General features: G+C 44.2%; 1 protein-coding gene across 1 annotated transcript; it reads left to right on the forward strand.

Moving 5' to 3' along the window:
- The first annotated feature begins 7,868 nt into the window (after positions 1-7,868).
- Positions 7,869-13,988, forward strand: PEBP1 (phosphatidylethanolamine binding protein 1). Its single transcript, XM_077159961.1, has 4 exons — positions 7,869-8,120; positions 9,089-9,198; positions 9,858-9,958; positions 13,055-13,988. Exons 1-4 carry the CDS (start codon positions 7,986-7,988, stop codon positions 13,270-13,272), a joined length of 564 nt encoding a protein of 187 aa, XP_077016076.1. The 5' UTR covers positions 7,869-7,985; the 3' UTR covers positions 13,273-13,988.
- The last annotated feature ends 4,554 nt before the right edge of the window (positions 13,989-18,542 follow it).

Consider the following 18,542-nt stretch of genomic DNA (forward strand, 5'->3'; position numbering starts at 1 on the left):
TAATATAGGATACCAAGACAAAGAATGAGGCTAAAGGAGGAGGAGGAATTGTTTAATGTGCACTGGATGTTAAAGTAGGGTGAACTTAAATGTTTGGAAATGGACAGAGGTGACGGTAGCATGCTATGGTGAGGATAATTAACAGTTCTGGCTGGTGTGTGAGTGTGGCAGAAAGGGGAAGGTTAGAGTCATGTATGTCACCAGAAGGAATGTGGAGATTAAAATATGGGAATGTATGAAATCCTGGAATGAGCTGAGACACAGCATGAAGGGATTGAGAAAACCCCTAGAATGAGCTGAGACTCAGCATCAGGGGATTGAGAAAACCTTCTCGACCAAAAGGAGGAAGAGCGAAATGAGACAAAATAAAGTGTCAGTGGCTGAGAGATTCCAAACAGCGTCGAGAGGTTATCCTGGAGGTTAGTCAAGATGTAGTGGAGAGGCTGGAGGGAACTGCCTGAAAATGTGGAGCTGTGTTCCAGTAGCCATGTTTCTTGAAGATGATTGTATAATGATATAGCTTTCACAGTGTGACTGTGTGATTGTGAAAACCTTGTGTCTGATGCTCCTTTTATCTACCTTGTCAACAGATGAGTAAAACATATGGAATAAAGATGAATAATAGGGGGAACAAATGTTAAAATAAATTTAGAGTGAAATGCTGGTGATCGGTGGGGAGTATGGTATGTATGAATTTTTTTCTGTTTTGCTTTTATTTCTTTTTCTGAATAGATGCAAATGTTCCAAGAATGATCATGATGATGAATATACAACTATGTGATGATGTTTTGAATTACTGATTATTTATATAGAATGGAATGATCAGAAGTTACAAATGTTTGTGTTTGTTTGGTGTTTTTTGGTATTTAAAAAAAAATTAAAAATTAAAAAAAACAACATGGGAATGTATAACACACTACAGTGAATTTCATGATGGACAATGCCTGTGACTAACTGTACCAATATTAAAAAGTTATTTCATAGGGTGCAAGGGTAATTTAGTGGTAGAACTCTAGCCTGCCATGTGGGAGACCCGGGTTCCATTCCTGGTCCATGCACTCCCTCCCCACGAAAAAAACAAAACAAACAAGCAAACAAAACGTGCTGCAATAACGGGAGGCTCACATGGAAAAATAATGAAATGTGACCCTTCCATAGCATACAAGAAAAAGTTATTTCATGACCCAGCACAGATGTATAACACTGTTATAAGGAGGTAATAATAGAGGGGTACATGGGGAAAATGTACCTATTGCAATCCATGGGCTATAGTTAACAGTAATATTTTAATACTGTTTCATCAACAGGAACAAATGTGCTACACCAATACTATGGATCAATAATGGGGGTTGGGGATAAGAGGTATGGGAGGATTTGGGTTCCTTTTTCTATTTTTACTTCTTTTCTGGAGTAATGAAAATGTTTAAGTTTGATCATGGGGCTGTATGCCCAACCATGTGATGATACTGTGAGCTGGTGATTGTACACTTCAGATGGTTTCTATGCTGTGTGAATATATCTCAATAAAATTGTGTTAAAAAAAAAAGACCAGCAAAAATCTCAATATAAAACCTGACAAGTAGAATCCTGGAGACCAGTTGGATGTAAGTTTCCAAAACAGAGTCTTGGTGGAGTTCCTGCCACATGGTTTTGTGGCACTGACGTCGCCAGGCCTATGGTTTCTAGACTCGAGCTGTGGCCACAGTTCTGAGCTTTATTTTCATCCAGCCTTTCCTTTTAGACACTTTGTCTGCCAGAACCACGAAGAGTACAATCGCAATCAAGTCATACTCCCAAATAACCATATCAGCGAACGCCCTCCACTCACTCAACAAGCAAAAGCAACCTGACACTAGATATGTTAACACATTTAAAATTCATTTTTTCTTTTCTTTTGCTCTCCTCTCCTCTGTTAATACGTGAACGGCGCTCTGAGCATTCAGCAAATATCAAGTATCTGTCACCTGTCAGGGTTCTCCTAAGCTCCCCCAGGACTGGGATCTTTACCTGGATTTGTAGGGCGTTTCCTGGTTTGTGGAAGTTTCGTTAGCTGCCCAGGTCTGGATAAAGACTGTGCTCTCTTGAGTGTCCTGTCCTGCCCAGATCTGCCCCTGACTTGGCAGAGACCGCTAGAAAAGCAGAGCAAACAGGTTCTATTCTCAGCTGCACCTTGTCCGGTCACCGCACCTTTCCAAACTTCAGTTTCCCTGATCCTGGGGGTAAACAAGAAACAACCTCAAAGTCAAACAATGAATACCTTAACAAATAATTGAAGAAACCATCATTTTAGACAGTCGTTTTAAAGAACACCTTTTTTTGAAATGTTTAAGGTCAGAAAATGTTCAAAACAAAATATGAAAAATGAGGGATAAGGCGGAAGCATAGATGGATTCTGACTTGGACCATATATTCTACATACACATATTGTTAAAAACATGAAAATACAACTTAGTGGAAATAGAACATTGAAAAATACAAGAGGGTGAACCTGGTTGATGGCTGGGTACCCTCTGACTTAAAAATTTATCAGCCACAGAGGCCTCACCCAATTTAGAATATGATTTCTCAAACTTAAAATTTGAATGTTCTTTGACCATAAACTGCACTGCTAGGATTTTATCCTGAGGACAAATAAAATACCAACATCTAACCAGATAAGTGCATGAAGGTACATGTAAAATAATGCATATTGCAGAGATGTTCATATGGCATAATAATGGAAACAGTTTCAATGTCCCCAAATGGTGAATTGGTTTTGCAAACAAGTGACAGTCCATATAATGGCATTCTAAGCAGTCACTGAGAATGCTACTGTAGTAATTTATTAATAGACAAGATGGAGGAAGTATGGGGAAAAAAAAGACAGATTACACACCAGCTTGTATGTATAATTTGACCCAGTTTGTCATGAACACATATTTTCGTACGTACATGCTCACATTAATGTATGCAGAGGGAAGTCTATCCAAGATGTTCATTGCTTTTGGGTCGTGCGATTGCCGAAGGTTTTTAATGAATTCATTAATTAAGTATACATTTGCACCTTTATATTTATGAGCTTTCCTTAACAAATATGAAAAGTAGGCGCTGTGTGGAGCACAGCGCGTGTGCTTTGCCATTGAATCCACACAATGATCATTTCCTGGGTGTCGTTAAACCCACGCACCAAGGCAGGGACTGAGGCTTGGAAAGGACCAATCACATGGCTGCATCAGTTCCCTTGCGCTGCTGAAACAAATGACCACAAACTTCGTGGCTTAAAACAACACAAACGTGCTACCTGACAGGTCTCAGGGTCATCGGTCTCCGCTGGAAACAGTGGAGGTGTGAGCGGTGCTGGTTGCTTTGTGGAAGATCTAGGGGAAACTCCGTGGTTTGGCCTTTTCCAACGTTTAACAGCTGCCTGCATTCTTTGGCGCGTGGCCCCTGCCTCCATCTTCAAAGCCAGCAGCGGCCGGCCGTACTAGTCTTTCTCACACCCCTCTGCTCTCTCCTGCCTTCCTAGATCACAGTTCAGGGACTCTTATGATTGCTTCGGGCCCACTCAGGGAACAAGGATCAGTTCCCTATTTAAGGTCAGCTGATTAGCAACCTTCCTTCCACCTGCTACGTTAATGCTCCTTTGCCATGGGCTCTAACCTGTGCACAGGTTCCAGGGATTAGGAAGAGGACGCCTTGCCTAAGGCTGCATGGCTTCTGGGTGATGGCTTTGGGAGTTGGACTGAGCACTCCACCCTTGGCATTATGCTGATTCATTTGCTAAGCGGCCCATTATTTGAGCATTGAAGAAAACGCCAAACATTGTATAGATTAAAAAGAAAAAAGGGATACTCCCTTCCCTGTCCCTTTAACCTGATCCCACCTTGTTGCTTGCATCATCCACATCCTCCTACACAAGTACCCCCTTCCAGCAAAACCGGGTCTGCTCACCGTCCCTGCAACGCCTCAGGTTGGCTCCTACTTCAGGTCTGCTGAAGCTTGAGGTCGAGGCTTAAATTGGGGAGTGGCATCCAAGAGGCTGATGATAATATGGGTTTAGATGTGCAAGGAATTTGGAGAAGCACCGTGGGAGGATATGGGGAGGAAATCGGGAGAGGCTGGGAGAGCCACCTGCGTTCCTGAGAGAGCGTGAAGGAGGGAGGAAAGCCTAGGCTGAAGCCTGCAGCCATTGGAAGCATGGCCTTGGCCTAAAAACGGAGCGCTGCACTTGGGGTCCTGATCAGTAATACGCCCAACAGTCGGAGAACTGCGGGGGGCGTCCTGGGTTGGCCGCGGGAGGGGGGGGCGCTTCGAGGCGATTCACCGTATTTGCACCTTCGCGAGGGGCGAGCTGTCCCCTCAGCGCCGGGCCCAAGCCTGCTGGCCTCTGTTCCGGTGCTGCCCGCTGCGGCTGCAGAAGGATGGTCTCTGGGGCCTGTTCTGCCACTCACGCCTCTCCCAGCCTCAGTTTCTCTGTCTATAAAATGACAGAGAGTATAACATGGAGTACATCCCTCCTGGGGTTGCGGTAAAGATGAAAGCGGATGCTGTCAAGTTCTCGGGTTACTCCTGGCTCGGGAAAGATGGCTTGGTCAGTTCCAACCATCGAATCAGCTGGAAGCAGCAAACTTCCTGCCCGAGAGAGGGTCGCAAAGCAGCGAGGGTGGCGCACAGCGGAGCAGGTGGCCTTCACAGGACTGCGGGCGGGCGGGCGGGAAGGCGCAGGCGCTGTGTAAGCCCGGAGAGCTCGGTCCTACTCGCTCCCATCTCTGCAAGTGCTAATAAGGATCTGTGCCAAGACCCACAGAAAGTTCTAAGCGTTTTAAAACAACATCAGCAACAAAAACTTTCCTTCTGAGCAGTTTTCTCTGAAGGTACGACCATCCGTTCAGAGAAATCAATTTCTTTTTTAACACATTGCTTGTAGAATGGTTTCTATTACCTCCAGAGCACTTCACAGCAGTTTATACTAAACAGTGAGAGGAGAGGCCTTCTCATTTCTCAAACTGCTAATTAAGGAGGAGCTGCTGCTATTGGAATCATAGGTGAAATGGTCTGTCTTTGCTGAATGTGATATTTTATCAGAAAGTGGAAGTTTTAGTGATCTGTACCTGAAACCTATATATATATATTAATTCATTTACTTTCTTGTAATAATAAAGATGCTAATGTTATGTACCCAATGTGCCATGCACCATTAAGGGCTGCAGACAACCATCACGGAGGGTCTACTCAAGTGGGCAGTGGTGTGGTTCAGATGATAAACTAGAAATCTGCAGTGCTCTGATAATAGGAAAGAGAAAGGAAAGGGTGGCTGTACATGCCTAGAACAGGATATTTCCCACGTCTTGATGGGTGGGAGGCATTGAAAGCGATGTTTCAGAGGAGCACTGAAAGATGATTAAAGGCAAGTCAGTGCAGGAGTACAGTGAGGATTCGGGTAGATGGTGGAAAAGTGTTTTAGGCAGAGGGAACAGCATGTGCAAAAGCCCAGAGGTAAAAGACCAGTTGGGGCCTCTGAGGAACTGAAATAAGTTAACAAGTTCAGAGTGTTTAGAGGGAATACAGGGAGGGAGGGGCAGGGAGGTGGCGGAAGCCTGTAGGAGCCTGATGAGAGTCTGGACTTTATCCTGAGACAAAGGGGAGCCATGGAGGGCTTTAGAGTAAGGGTGAGGACAAGGTGTGGATTGACCTGATTTACATCTGAGAAAGATCAACAGGGAGTGGAGAGTAGGCTGGAAGGGAAGAAGACTGGAGGAGGTGGTCAAGGAGAGTGATGATTAGGAAATCAAGGAGAGGCGTAATTAGGAAAGAATAGGTGGAGGAGGTGGGAAGAGAAGTGGATGGATTAGAGGGGCATTAGCTTGGCGTCCAGTTGCTTGCTGGGGAGCAAAAGGACAATAATGGTAGGCAGGAGTAGAAATATTTGGAATTTCTTTCTGCCTTTCCCAAGAGGTTTGCAGCCATCACCTCATCTTCTCACAGCAGCATCCTTGCCCTCAACCTGCGGTACAGAAAAGGTGCAGGTGACTCCTGCCAGGCAACAACGGAGGTGGGTGTGGGTTAGCAAGGAGTGGGTGGATGTGGGTTAGCTGCAGAACCCATTCAGGCTGCTGTCTGCTCTGGACTACAGCCTGGGCCTCTCTTCTCTCCCTGGTGCTTATCACAGTTTGTAATTTTACATTTATTCATGCCATTCGATTAACAACTCTCTCCACTATTAGACTTTTAGCTCCATGAGGCCAGGGACTGTTCCTGCTTTTGCTTAGAAGGTTCTAGACATTAACTTATGGAATGAATGGAGGGAAAAAAAAACAGCGCTATGTGTTTGAATTCATTATCTCCAGCCTGGACTCTGACACTTAATTAGCTGCGTGGACTTGAGCCAGTCACTGCACTCCATTTCTTTCTTTCACTCATTCATGTCTTTAAAGAATATATGCTGTAATATAGCAAGCCCCTTTTGGTAATTTTCTTAAAACAATCTGCCAACTATTTAAGGATATAGATACAAGGATGTTCATGGCAGTAATATTTGTAAAAGGAATAAACTGCCTAAGTGTCCAACGTTAAGGGGTTTCTTGAATAAACTGTGGTCCACACAGAGTATACAGCCATTTAAAATGATGAAAGTTTTTATTGAATAGGGGTATTTATTCTATAGAGGATAACGCCATTTTGGTGGTGGTGGTGGTGGGGGAAACTAAAATTTAAAAACTCATATATATATTTAAACTGTAAAGATGTGCCTCAATTTGTTACTGATATTTATAATCACGTAGTGGAAAATAAGTGAGTTTCCCCCCCCCCCCCCCCGTGTCAATTTTCTACAATGAACGCATATTATTATTTTTTAATGCAGTTTTATTGAGATATATTCACACACCATACAAACCGTCCGAAGCGTACAATCACTGGCTCATGGTATCACCACACTCTGAACATTTTCATTATTCCAGAAAAGAAGTAAAAATCAAAAAGGCAACCCAAATCCTCCCATACCCTTTATCCCCGCCCCCCACTATTGACCCATAGTATTGGTGTAGGAAATTTGTCACTGTTGATGAAAGCGTATTAAAATAATACTGATAACTATAATCCACAGTTTGCAATAGGTACATTTTCCCCACACAGTCCTCTATTATTAGCTCCCTGTATTACTTTTTAATAACAAACGAAAACGACAGACCTGTTCATTCTCTGGCAAGTAGTCACCAACGTCAAAGGCTGCCCTAGCTCAGACCAGATTTAAATCGTGGCCGCTACCTTTAGCGAAAAGAAAGCAGTTGGTGGCCAAGGAGAAAGCCAGTTTGGGTGAAGTGGAGCCACTCGCCAGCTAAACAGGAATAATTAGTTAAATTTTTTTTCCTAGGGAATCTCGTGAGGACTGTGTGTGTGTGTGTGTGTGTGTGTGTGTGTGTGCAAGGCGGCGGGGGCGGGGTTCAAATACATACGCAACACGCTCAAAACTGCGCTCCTGCTCTCACCTGCACTTACCAAAACAGGCGAGCGTGCGCGAAAATACCGCGCGGCAACGGGATGGGGACCTTTTGCGAGAAGTGCCAGAGAAAAACCAAGGTTTTCCATTTCCGAGTTTAGACAGTAGAATAGAAAAAAACATGCAAAAATGTTAAAAATAAATAAATAAATAAAAGGTAGGTCAACTGCATTTCTTTAAGCAAAGACTGCGCAAGCCGAACCGAGACCACCGCCGCTGGGCTCACAGGATTCGCAGACCACGCTGCCTTTACCCCGGAGCGCGCGACGCCCAGCGTTGGTGGACTCGGCCAATCAGAGGCCAAAGTGCCGCCCCGGCCTCGTCGGTGATTGGTGGAGCGGCGGGGCGGAGCGCGGCGGGACGGAGCGGCGAGTTGGACGCATGCGCTCTTTTTATCGCTGCGTCGGCGCCGCCTCTGGCCATTTTGCTGGCTGCCCCGGGTGCGTGTGGCTTCTTAGCGCGTCGCTTGCAGCCGCTGTCCCCGCCGATCGCCCCGCTCGGCCCCGCGATGCCTGCGGACCTCAGCAAGTGGTCCGGGCCGTTGTGCCTGCAGGAAGCGGACGAGCAGCCGCAGCACTTGCTGCAGGTCACATACCCCGGGGCGGTGAACAACGAGCTGGGCCAAGTACTGACGCCCACCCAGGTATCCAAGGGCGCGTCCCCGCCGCGTGCGAGCGGCTTCCGAGCAAAGGGCTCGGATGCCCACCCCGGGACCTGGTGGAGAAATCGAACTGCTTTCCCGGGACTTAACGGGCCCAAGGGAGTGGGGTGGGGCCCTAAGCTTGGAAATGGCCCGGGAGACAGTGGGCTGTGGCCGCCCGGGGGCCCCTGGGGGGCTTCAGGATTTTAGGCTTCAGTTTGGGGAGCCAAGCGCGACGTGACAGCATGTGACGCATTCCGTAAGCCGTGATGGGCATCGCCCCACATTTTCTCCTTGTTCCGAGCTGCCAAGCGCCTGACGCCAGTGCGCTCTGCGGGTGGAAGGCTGAGGGCAACGGCCCCGGGTTACCGTTTGGTCTCGACCAGTCCCGGCTGCGTCAAGTGGAGAAATTAGGTTCCCCGAACCCAGTGGTTGTAAAGGTCAATAAACCGCCCCGACCTCAGGGAGAGTTTTCTCTGTTGGGTGTTTAAATATTAATGTGCCCACATTCTGCAGGCTGCCGCGGCCTCCTTTTTCCCAGGTTAGTTGTCCAGCGTGACCACCTTCCTTTTCTCACTTTCTGTGCACATGTGCACATGTAAATGTCCAGTTAACTGAAATCTCACTTTGTCTGGCCCCAGGTCCTTCTGGTCCCCAGATCCGGAGAGCTTATCTTTCCGGGACTCATGGGCTGGGAGAGAGATTGTAAGGGGTGAAGAGGTGGCTCCCACTGGGGCCAGGGTTGGGGCCAGGGTTGGAATCCTGACACTTTTCTTTCCATAGTGTTGTTGAGATTGAATTAAATAATCTATATAAAACCTGAGCTCCTGGCTCCTAGTACAGGGAATACAAGTTAACTTTTACTAATAATTCTGTCTTAACCTTTGAGGAATCGCAGGTCTCAGAAACAACAGTGGTTTCCTCAGCATTTGTTCTGAACTTCACACTGAAACACTGGTTCCTTACTGCAGGTTAAAGACCGGCCCACCAGCATTGAATGGGATGGCCTTGACCCTGGTAAACTCTATACCTTGGTCATGACAGACCTGGATGCTCCCAGCAGGAGCAATCCCAAATACAGGTGAGTTGGGGAAATATGGGCACAGCAGGTAACCCAAATATGACCTGGTGTTTCTGGGATGGTGTGAGTCCCTGGGTGGAAGTGCTGTGCCAGGAAAAGTCAGCCAGCCTTGAGCTGTTCATGGCCATGCTTCAACCAGAGCTGGCACCTTCTGCCCCTTCATTTCTTAGATGGCATTTGAGAGCCACATTCACCTACAGTCTGTTTTTGCAGCACCCAATGGCTAAGAATGACTTTTCAGTTATAAGTGCTTTGGGAAAAAAAATCAAAAGAGAAATAAGACTTTGTGACACATGAAAAATGATATGAAATTCCAATTTCAGCATCTATAAATAAAATACTATGGGGAGACTGCCCTGCCCACGTGCTTGCATCCTGTCTGTGGCTGCTTGCACACTGCTAAGGCATAGCTGAGCAACTGGGACAGAGTCGCCCTATCAGAAAGAGCTGGCCGTCCATGCCATAGAGAATCCCAGGGAGCCTGGGGCTGGGTCCTGTCTTCTGCAGACAGATGACATTTGTGCTGGCTGGGAAAGTGGGGACCGTCTGGCGTGTTCACTGCGGTGTCCTGGCACAGGCCTGCACCTGATACATTTGCTGGTGCAGGTGAGTATGTCCCACCTTCCTGTGGTGTTGATAGCCCTTGTTCCTCTGCTTAGGGAGTGGCATCATTTCCTGGTGGGCAACATGAAAAGCAACAACATCAGCAGTGGCACGGTCCTCTCCGATTATATAGGCTCTGGGCCGCCCAAGGGCACAGGTCAGTAAAGGCCACTTTGGTGGGGGTTTGGGGAGGGGAGGTGGGTAGGGAAGGGAGCCAGGGCATACACCAGGATTAGTCCCAAAGTGCTGCAACTTTTACTTCACTCCTCAAAGCTTTAGTCTTTCATTATGGGAGCTCTTATCCTATTTAAGGCTGAAGGCAGTTCAGTTCAACTCTTGGGCGTTTGGCTCCCAGAATGCTTCCGAGCTGCAGTGGCATCAAGCAGCTAGAACCACAGGTTCTGGCATCAGGTAGAGCTCCTCTCAGCGCTAGGTATTGGGTAAGCCTGAAGCTGGTGAGAAGACTCCAAGGAAGCAGCGGTGCGGAGTGGTTGGGACAGTCTTCTAGAGGGAGGGTATGTATGGATTCAACACAGCTTAGCCATCTAAGTTCTATATTCCCCCTTTGCCCTTGGTGATCTTTGGATTTTGAATGTCTGACGAAGGTTGTACAAGTGATCATAGTTTCCAGTTAGTTATAAGAAATTGGTTTTATCTCTTTATAGCCTCTTCTCATAGTAGGTTGAAGATTTGGAAGACTTTTGGAACTATAATGAAGATTATAGACACACACACACACACACACACATATTGGATTGGATGGAAGTATTTTATATTACATAGATTATCTATATTCCATATAGAGAGAAAGTGACAGAAAGAACACCATACTGAAACTCTCCAAGTTGGATAAGTGCTGCTGAAGCTAATGGTGGGAGATGCATTATTCTAGTTTGCTAGCTGCCGGAATGTAACACACCAGAGACAGATTGGCTTTTAATAAAAGGGGATTTATTTTATTAGGTTAGTTCTTCAGAGGAAAGGCAGCCAACTTTCAACTGAGGTTCTTTCTTATGCGGGAAGGCACAGGGTGATCTCTGCTGGCCTTCTCTCCAGGCCTCTGGGTTCCAATTTCCCCAAGGTGATTTCTTTCTGCATCTCCAAAGGCCTGGGCTGAGCTGTGAGTGCTGAGATGAGGTATGCTGAGCTGCTTTTGGTGTGCTACATTGAGCTCTCATTTAAGCACCAGCCAATTAAATCAAACAGCATTCATTGCAGCAAGCACGCCTCCTAGCCGACTGCAGATGTAAAGAACAACAGATGAGGTTCACGTACCATTGGCTCATGTCACAGCAACAGAACTAGGTACCTTCACCTGGCCAAGTTGACACCTGAACCTAACTACCACATGCATTGTCACCACTCTGGTGCATCACTGCAATTCTGTACTTACTGGAACAGAGAAATGGTGGCAAGTGGAGCCTGACAGAACCCTGGCCTTTGTCCTCGTTGTCCAGCCATGAGTTAGTGTGAGGAGGTACAGGAAGATCCCTGAGAAGAACAATTGGTCCTGCACTCATGTTTTATCTGTAAACCCAGAAACTTCAGAGGACTTCAGGCCCTGTCATGCATTCACAATAGAAAAGTAAAAGAACATATTTCCAAGGGACCTATTAGATTCTCTAGGGCAATTATAAAATTAGGCAGTCTAATTATGGGAAGCATACACATGAGAATAAGGTAATTCCCTCCAGTAAGAGCTGTGTTCTCATTTAAGAACAAAAGCCTTAGTGACTCACTTTTTGTTTCTTTTGCTTGTTTTCATGTTCTTTTAGTAAGGTATAATTTATAGATAATAAAATACCCATCACAGGGGTACAGTCAGTGAATTTAGGTTAGTGTACACACCCAGGTAAATATCAGAAACAAGATATAGGATCCATTACCCCAGAAAGTTCTTGAGAGTGACCTTAATTAATTCTCCCAGAAGTAACCAATTTTCTTACTGCCTTCTCTACAAATTCCTTTGTTCTTGTATTCATATAAATGGTAACATGCGGTACATATTCTCTGAGATTTATTATTGTTAATGTCGGTAGTTCATTCTTTTTTATTGCTTAGTAGTATTCCATTGATTATACCACAATTTGTTGAGCCTTTCTTCTGTTGTTTCCAGCATTTGGATGTTGTGAATAAAGCCGTAGACAGTCTGTTCATTTTGTAGGCATGTGTTTTCATTTCTCTTGTATAAATATTTAGGAGTAGGTAATTATATGTTAATTTTATAAGATTGCCCCAGAGTTTTCCAAAATGGTTGAAAAGTTTCATTGTTTGAATCAGCCGTATGTGAGAGTTTCAGTAGATCTGTCTGTGCCAGCATTAGACATTGTCAGTCTTTGATTTTACCTGTCTTAGATGTGTGAACTGGTATTTTGTAGTTTTATCATCCTTCATCTTTTGGTTATTTCAAGATATTGAACATTTGGCATGTGTTCATTGACCATTCCTGTAGGTTTTTGGAGTAACTCACTTTTTAAATAGAAATTTTTGTTTTACAAAAGAACCTCATGGTACCTATTTGTGCCCAGAACTTAAGTGGAGTTTGCAGAAAGGGATAGTTGCTGGCTGATTTTAAACATTCCTTTTAAAGTTAATGAGAGTTTAGGTAATTTCAAATGAGATCTCAAGTCTTCCAAGGAAGCAAGTTTTGGAGGTAGAAAGGTAGCGCTCTCCTTTAGCCTGTGCAGACTCGATTGTGGTGCAGTAGGTGCTCTCTCAGTGATTTGCTGGGTCTTTCATGCATTCCTCACCTCCAGTGTGCCAGGCTAGGGTAGGTTCTGGGTTGATAGTGTTGACGAGACAAACCCTGTAGCTTTGTGGGGTGTACTTTCTAGTGGGGAGATTAAATTTAAAAGCAAGAATTTTAGATGATATTGGGATAAAACTATAGTGGGTGTTGTGATGGGGGTGATGGGAAGTGACTGTTGCCAGGGACCTAGTTGAGATGGGGTGGGAGCCTGGGATTGGATGAAGGAGAAGAGCAGCGTAGGAGGTGGGGTTCCAGGTGGACACGGGTCGGATCTGGCGGGCATTTAGAGGCCAACACGGAGTTGACTTCCTGCTAGGTGCAGAGAGGGGAGCCACTGGATGATTTTAAGCAGGTGAGTAGTTGCCTTATTCTGCCTCCTGGGGTCCTGAATGTCTTCCTTCTAAATAGGGTAGTCTGGGGTCTTCAAAATGGAACAACCTGGGAAAATGGATGACTTCTCCATCCCAGGTGCCTTGCTCTGTACATTTCCCCTCTCTTCCTCAGGCCTCCATCGCTATGTCTGGCTGGTTTATGAGCAGAACGGGCCACTGAAGTTTGACGAGCCCATTCTCAGCAACCGATCTGGAGATGGCCGTGGCAATTTCAAAGTGGCGTCTTTCCGCAAGAAGTACAAACTTGGGCCCCCAGTGGCGGGCATGTGTTACCAGGCTGAGTGGGATGATTATGTGCCCAAACTCTATGAGCAGCTGTCCGGAAAGTAGAGAAAAGCCAGGCAACATAAACTGCTCCAGAGGCCCCAAGTAGTAATCTCAGATTCCATGATGCATGTTGATTTCTCCTTTTCCCTGCTTCCCTTCTTACGAGAGAGCCTTGAGCGGTCAGATAGTGGTTAAGGGTGACTTTTCCTGCTGCCTGTTTAGAATTACAGAGGGGCATATACCCCACTTTATATTTTGATCAAATATGAAATCTATTTGGAGGAATATTTTAGTACTGTGTTGGGTTTCCCATAAAATAGCAACCCACAATTTAAAGAAGGAAAAATCCAGGTAAAAAGATCAGGTCTACGTAATAGGGCAGAGCATCAAAGAATCTTCAAAGGAGCTAAGATTAGTTGCCTCTGTCTGTGAGCCCAACTCCAGCACTGCATGTGGTGGTGTCTTGTGAGAAATGTCTTTATAGTGCCGTCTCACCAAGAGAGCCAGAGGCCGGTGTCCCAGGCAAAGCCCCTCGTGGTCATATCAGCTGGTGCCTGTGCCCTGCTTGGCTCGTCCACAGCAGCAGTGCTGGCAGAGTCACTTGTTTGGTGTTGAGGCCTTGCTGTCTCCCCAGGCAGCAGTACTGGGCAGGAGGTGGGCAGGACCCCGTAGATCGGTGCCTGTTAACTTCAGTGGTATAAGACAAACTGGTCTGGAGTTGGTCAATGTTGTGTTAATTTTGCTGTTTGCTCGTAGTTGAATAAAAATAAAAACATGGAGTGAGGCTTTTATTTCTCCTTTTGGGGTCTGGGGTTTCATGAATGTGGGAAGTCAAGAGACAGCCTCTAAGGGGGTAAGTAGTCCCTTTCCTTGAGCAGCAGTCAGAGTTGGGGCGTGGTCCAGGGCTCCACAGGGCGTCCAGGCTTAGACATGTACCCTTAGGCTGCAGCACAGGCATCTGCTCAGATTTGCGGCCTTTAAAAAATCACACAAACTTTAGGACCCGTGTCTTCCTGGCCACACTGGACCTTGGCTTTCTAAGTGCTCCTTTCACCTTGAGAATGATGTTTTAAAGAGGCTGGTCGAAAACCTTTCCCCTTGGTGCAGTTTTGTGCAGAGTCCGTAACAATGGCTAATATATAACCTTTACTTCATTTGTTGTGTGTAAAGAATCAGCACTGACCCAAAAAAGGGGTAGAGGGGGAGTTCACAGCACCTAATGTAGCTAGGGGAAGGAAAGGAGGAGTGGAAGGTCCGTAGCAGTAGGGTTTTGTCTCTGATGGAGAAGGCAGTCCTGAACTAGGCCTGACAGGTGCTAAGCAAGACTGTTCCTTCCCTCACTTTTCTTTTTTGGGTGCACAGGCCAGGAATCAAAGGTGCGTCACCCGCATAGTGGGCGAGCATTCAACCACTGAACCAGCTGTCTCCCTCACTTAACTCCAATGCTGTCTTCTTTTTGAAAATATTGCCTCAATCTCAGGTAGTAGCTGAGGGTGTATAATGTAGATAGTTTTTTGTTTTCTTTTCTTTATAGGGTTTTGAAGCTCCATTTTTTAAAATAAGATTTTGTAAAACAAAAGTTACAAAGCAAATAGCTACCCTCAGTGACCTTAAAAACAAGTTTTAAGAAAACATGCCAGGGTGTAAGGGTAGTTCAGTGGTAGAATTCTCACCTACGATGAGGGAGACCAAGGTTCAATTCCCAACCTTTGCTCTTCCCAAAAACAAAAATTCAACAAATGGTGCTGCAATAATGGGATACTGGCATGGAAAAAAAAAGAAATGTGACTCTGCCCATACAGCATATTAAAAAAATGCACATAGATAACAAAAAACCATATAGGAAGAAAATTCTTCCCACCTTGTAGTCTTTACTCAACAGCGTTTACCAGTCTCTTAGGTTTCCCAGAAGAAAATTTTAATGCACATGTATTTATCTTTAAATTATGGTCTTACTGTCCAGACTAGTATACCTTGTTCAGTGCTTTCATTTCAACTAATGTCCCTTCACATAATAATAGCTCCAGGTAGCAAGTCACCACATAATTTCACTTCATTATTTTGAACACATTTTTTTATTTATGAATGTTCCAAAATAAATTTAACCAATCTCCTACTTAGATTATTTCTGGTTGTTTCCTATTACAAACAGTGCTTCAGTGAACATCTTTCTATATGTAAAAGTCCTTTTGTAAGTAAGTACTTTATTTTAACTTTTAAAATTGTATAGAGAACATACATACAAAGCAAAGAAAGAAGCAATTGTTTTCAAAGCACTCTTCACCGAGTGGTTACTGGACAGATCCCAGAATTTGTCATGGGCTACCATACCATCATTTCAGATATTTTCCTTGTAGCTGCTCTAGAATATAGGAGGCTAGAAGACAAGTTTTTTCTCTCATCACAATTGATTTTTTTTTGCATGAAAATAACATATATACAAAAAAGCAATACATTTCAAAGCATAGCACAACAATTACTTGTAGATTTCTGAGTTTGGTATGGGTTACAATTCCACAACTTTAGATTTTTACTTCTAGCTGCTCTGAGATATTGGAGACTAAAATACCAATTTACTGATTCAGCAATCATATTCGTTTCTTAAACCTTACCTTCACTGTAGAATTCTACCATCATCTTTGATCTTTCTGACCCACTCTTTAAGGGTATTTGGGTTATGGCCATTGAAACTTTTTCATGTTGGGAAGGGACTGTCAATAATATGGGGTAGGGAGAGGGAACTAGCTGATATTCTGGAGGGGCTGGGCCCTCTAGGTTTCAGGACTTATCTGATCCAGGGACCCATTTGGAGGTTGTAGGTGTCTGGAAAGTTACCCTAGTGCATGGAACCTCTGTAGAATCTTATATATTTCCCTAGGTGTTCTTTGGGATTGGCTGGAATGGTTTTGTTGAGGTTTGGCATGTTATGATAAGTAGCAATGTCTAACTGAAGCTTGCATAAGACTGACCTCCAGAGTAGCCTCTTGACTGTATTTGAACTCATTCACTGATAGACTTCTTTCCCCCCTTTTGTTAAGGAAGGAATTGTTGATCCCACGGTGCCAGGGCTGGACTCATCCCTAGGTGTCATCTCCCATGCCACCAGGTAGACTTTTACCCAAGGATGTCATGTCCCATGTAAGGGGAAGGGTAATGATTTCACTTGCAGTTGGGCTTAGAGAGAGTGAGGCCACATCTGAGCAACAGAAGAGGTCCTCCAGAAGTAATTCTTAGGCATACCTGTAGGTAGGCTAAGTTTCTTTACTTACACAGGCTTCACAAAACTAAGCCTCAAGAACAAGGGCATGGCCTATTGATTTGGGTGTCCCTAATGTTTCACACAGTATCAGGGGATTCCCTGATGGTAAAGTTTAATAGTTCGATAGTTTTTCTACCATCCCTCAAGGGACTTTGCCAATACTTTTTGATTATCTGCTTAATATAATCTAGAATATATCCAGGCATCACATTAAGCTATACAGGTTTAAAGGCACTCATTCTTATTCTGGGCTTCCTTTGTTTCAATAGTTCAAGTGAGCTGTCCAGACAGAATTATGTGCTACAGAAAATTTAGGTTCCAGGCAAAATAAACCTTTCTCCCTTTGGTCTCAAAGAGCAAGTGTGGTTCTAAAATATAGACAATGTCTTCCTTACCCCTGTGTTCTGAATTACCTTAATCCTGACCTGATTGGATTCATTCTTATCTCTAAATACCAGGTTATATATGTATAAAACAACCTCTCAGAATCCAGAAATAATTACCACTCTGGACTAAATGTGTCTACTATAAGAGTTTACAATCTAGGCCCCTGTTTTCTTACAAACATTTTCTAAAGGAGAACATATAATAATTGTTCTTTCATTTCTGGCTTATTTTGCTTTGGCAAATATTCCACAGGTTCATTTACATCATTGCATGCCTCATGACTTCGTTCCTTTTTGTAGTAGCACAATATTCTATTGTGCTGGTTTGAAAGGATGTATGTACCCTAGAAAAGCCATGTTTTAGTCAAAATCCCATTTCATAAAGACAGAATAATCCCTATTCAATACTGTATGTTTAAAACTGTAATCAGATCCTCTCCCTAGAGATGTGATTTAATCAAGAGTAGTTGTTAAACTGGATTAGCTGACGACATGTCTCCACCCACTTGGGTGGGTCTTGATATGTTTCTGGAGTCCTATAAAAGAAGAAACATTTTGGAAAATGAAGGAGATTCAGAGAGAGCAGAGGATGCTGCAGCACCACGAAACAGAGAGTCCACTAGCCAGCGCTTTGGAGATGAAGAAAGAAAACATCTCCCGGGGAGCTTCATGAAACTAGAAGCCAGGAGAGAAGGTTAGCAGATGACGCCGTGTTTGCCATGTGCCCTTCCAGTCAAGAGAGAAACCCTGACCATTATCTTCGTGTGCCTTCTCACTTGAGAAAGAAACCCTGAACTGCTATCAACCTTCTTGAATCAAGATATCTTTCCCTGGATGCCTGTGATTGGACATTGCTATAGACTTAATTGGGACATTTTCTTGGCCTTGGAATTGTACACTAGCAACTTATTAAATACCCCTTTTTAATAAGTTTCTGGTATATTGCATCCTGACAGCTAGCAAACTAGAACATGTATCATATGTATATACCATCATTCACCAATCTACTTCTCAGTCAGTGCACCCTTCAGCCGCCTGCATTCATTAGGCATCATGAACATGCCCAAAGTCTACAGCCAATCAGTGTTCTTAATTTTAGATAATTTATTTGTTCCCAAGAGAAAGATAACCAAAAACACACCCTTACCAAATAAGAAATCTAAGCCTCCCCTTAATTCTTGTCCCTCCTCCCATTATTTACCCCTGTTGTTGCTGTGGTAGTATTGATGTTTTCCTGTTAAACATAGCCCATAGCATGCAATTGCAGTTTTCCTCCTGTACCCTGGATTTAAACACTCTTTGTCCATGAATCATACTTTTGAAGTAGTTCTTGCAAGAACTTATTTATATTTCTAGTGTTAAACAGTGGGGTATATAGGTCTATACAACCCCATTCAATCATGTTCACTGTCTATAAGGTATATTTACTTATAGACCCACTAGAGAACACCCTCACTTCTATATATTCCCTTACATTTGAGTTCAACCTCATTAGCTAACTGTTCACCCATCTCTACCTTCTATGTATTTCTAAGTCCCCTATATTCTGTATTATAAGCCTCTAATTTTACCTTTACCTTGGTCTTAAAAGCGGAGTCATATAATATCTATCCTTTTGTGACTGGCTTTTTTCACTCAGCATTGTCATCAAGACTCATCCATCTTGTCATGTGCTTCAGGATGTCATT

This window comes from Tamandua tetradactyla, chromosome 5 (assembly GCF_023851605.1).
Source record: "Tamandua tetradactyla isolate mTamTet1 chromosome 5, mTamTet1.pri, whole genome shotgun sequence".
In the NCBI taxonomy this organism is placed as follows: domain Eukaryota; kingdom Metazoa; phylum Chordata; class Mammalia; order Pilosa; family Myrmecophagidae; genus Tamandua; species Tamandua tetradactyla.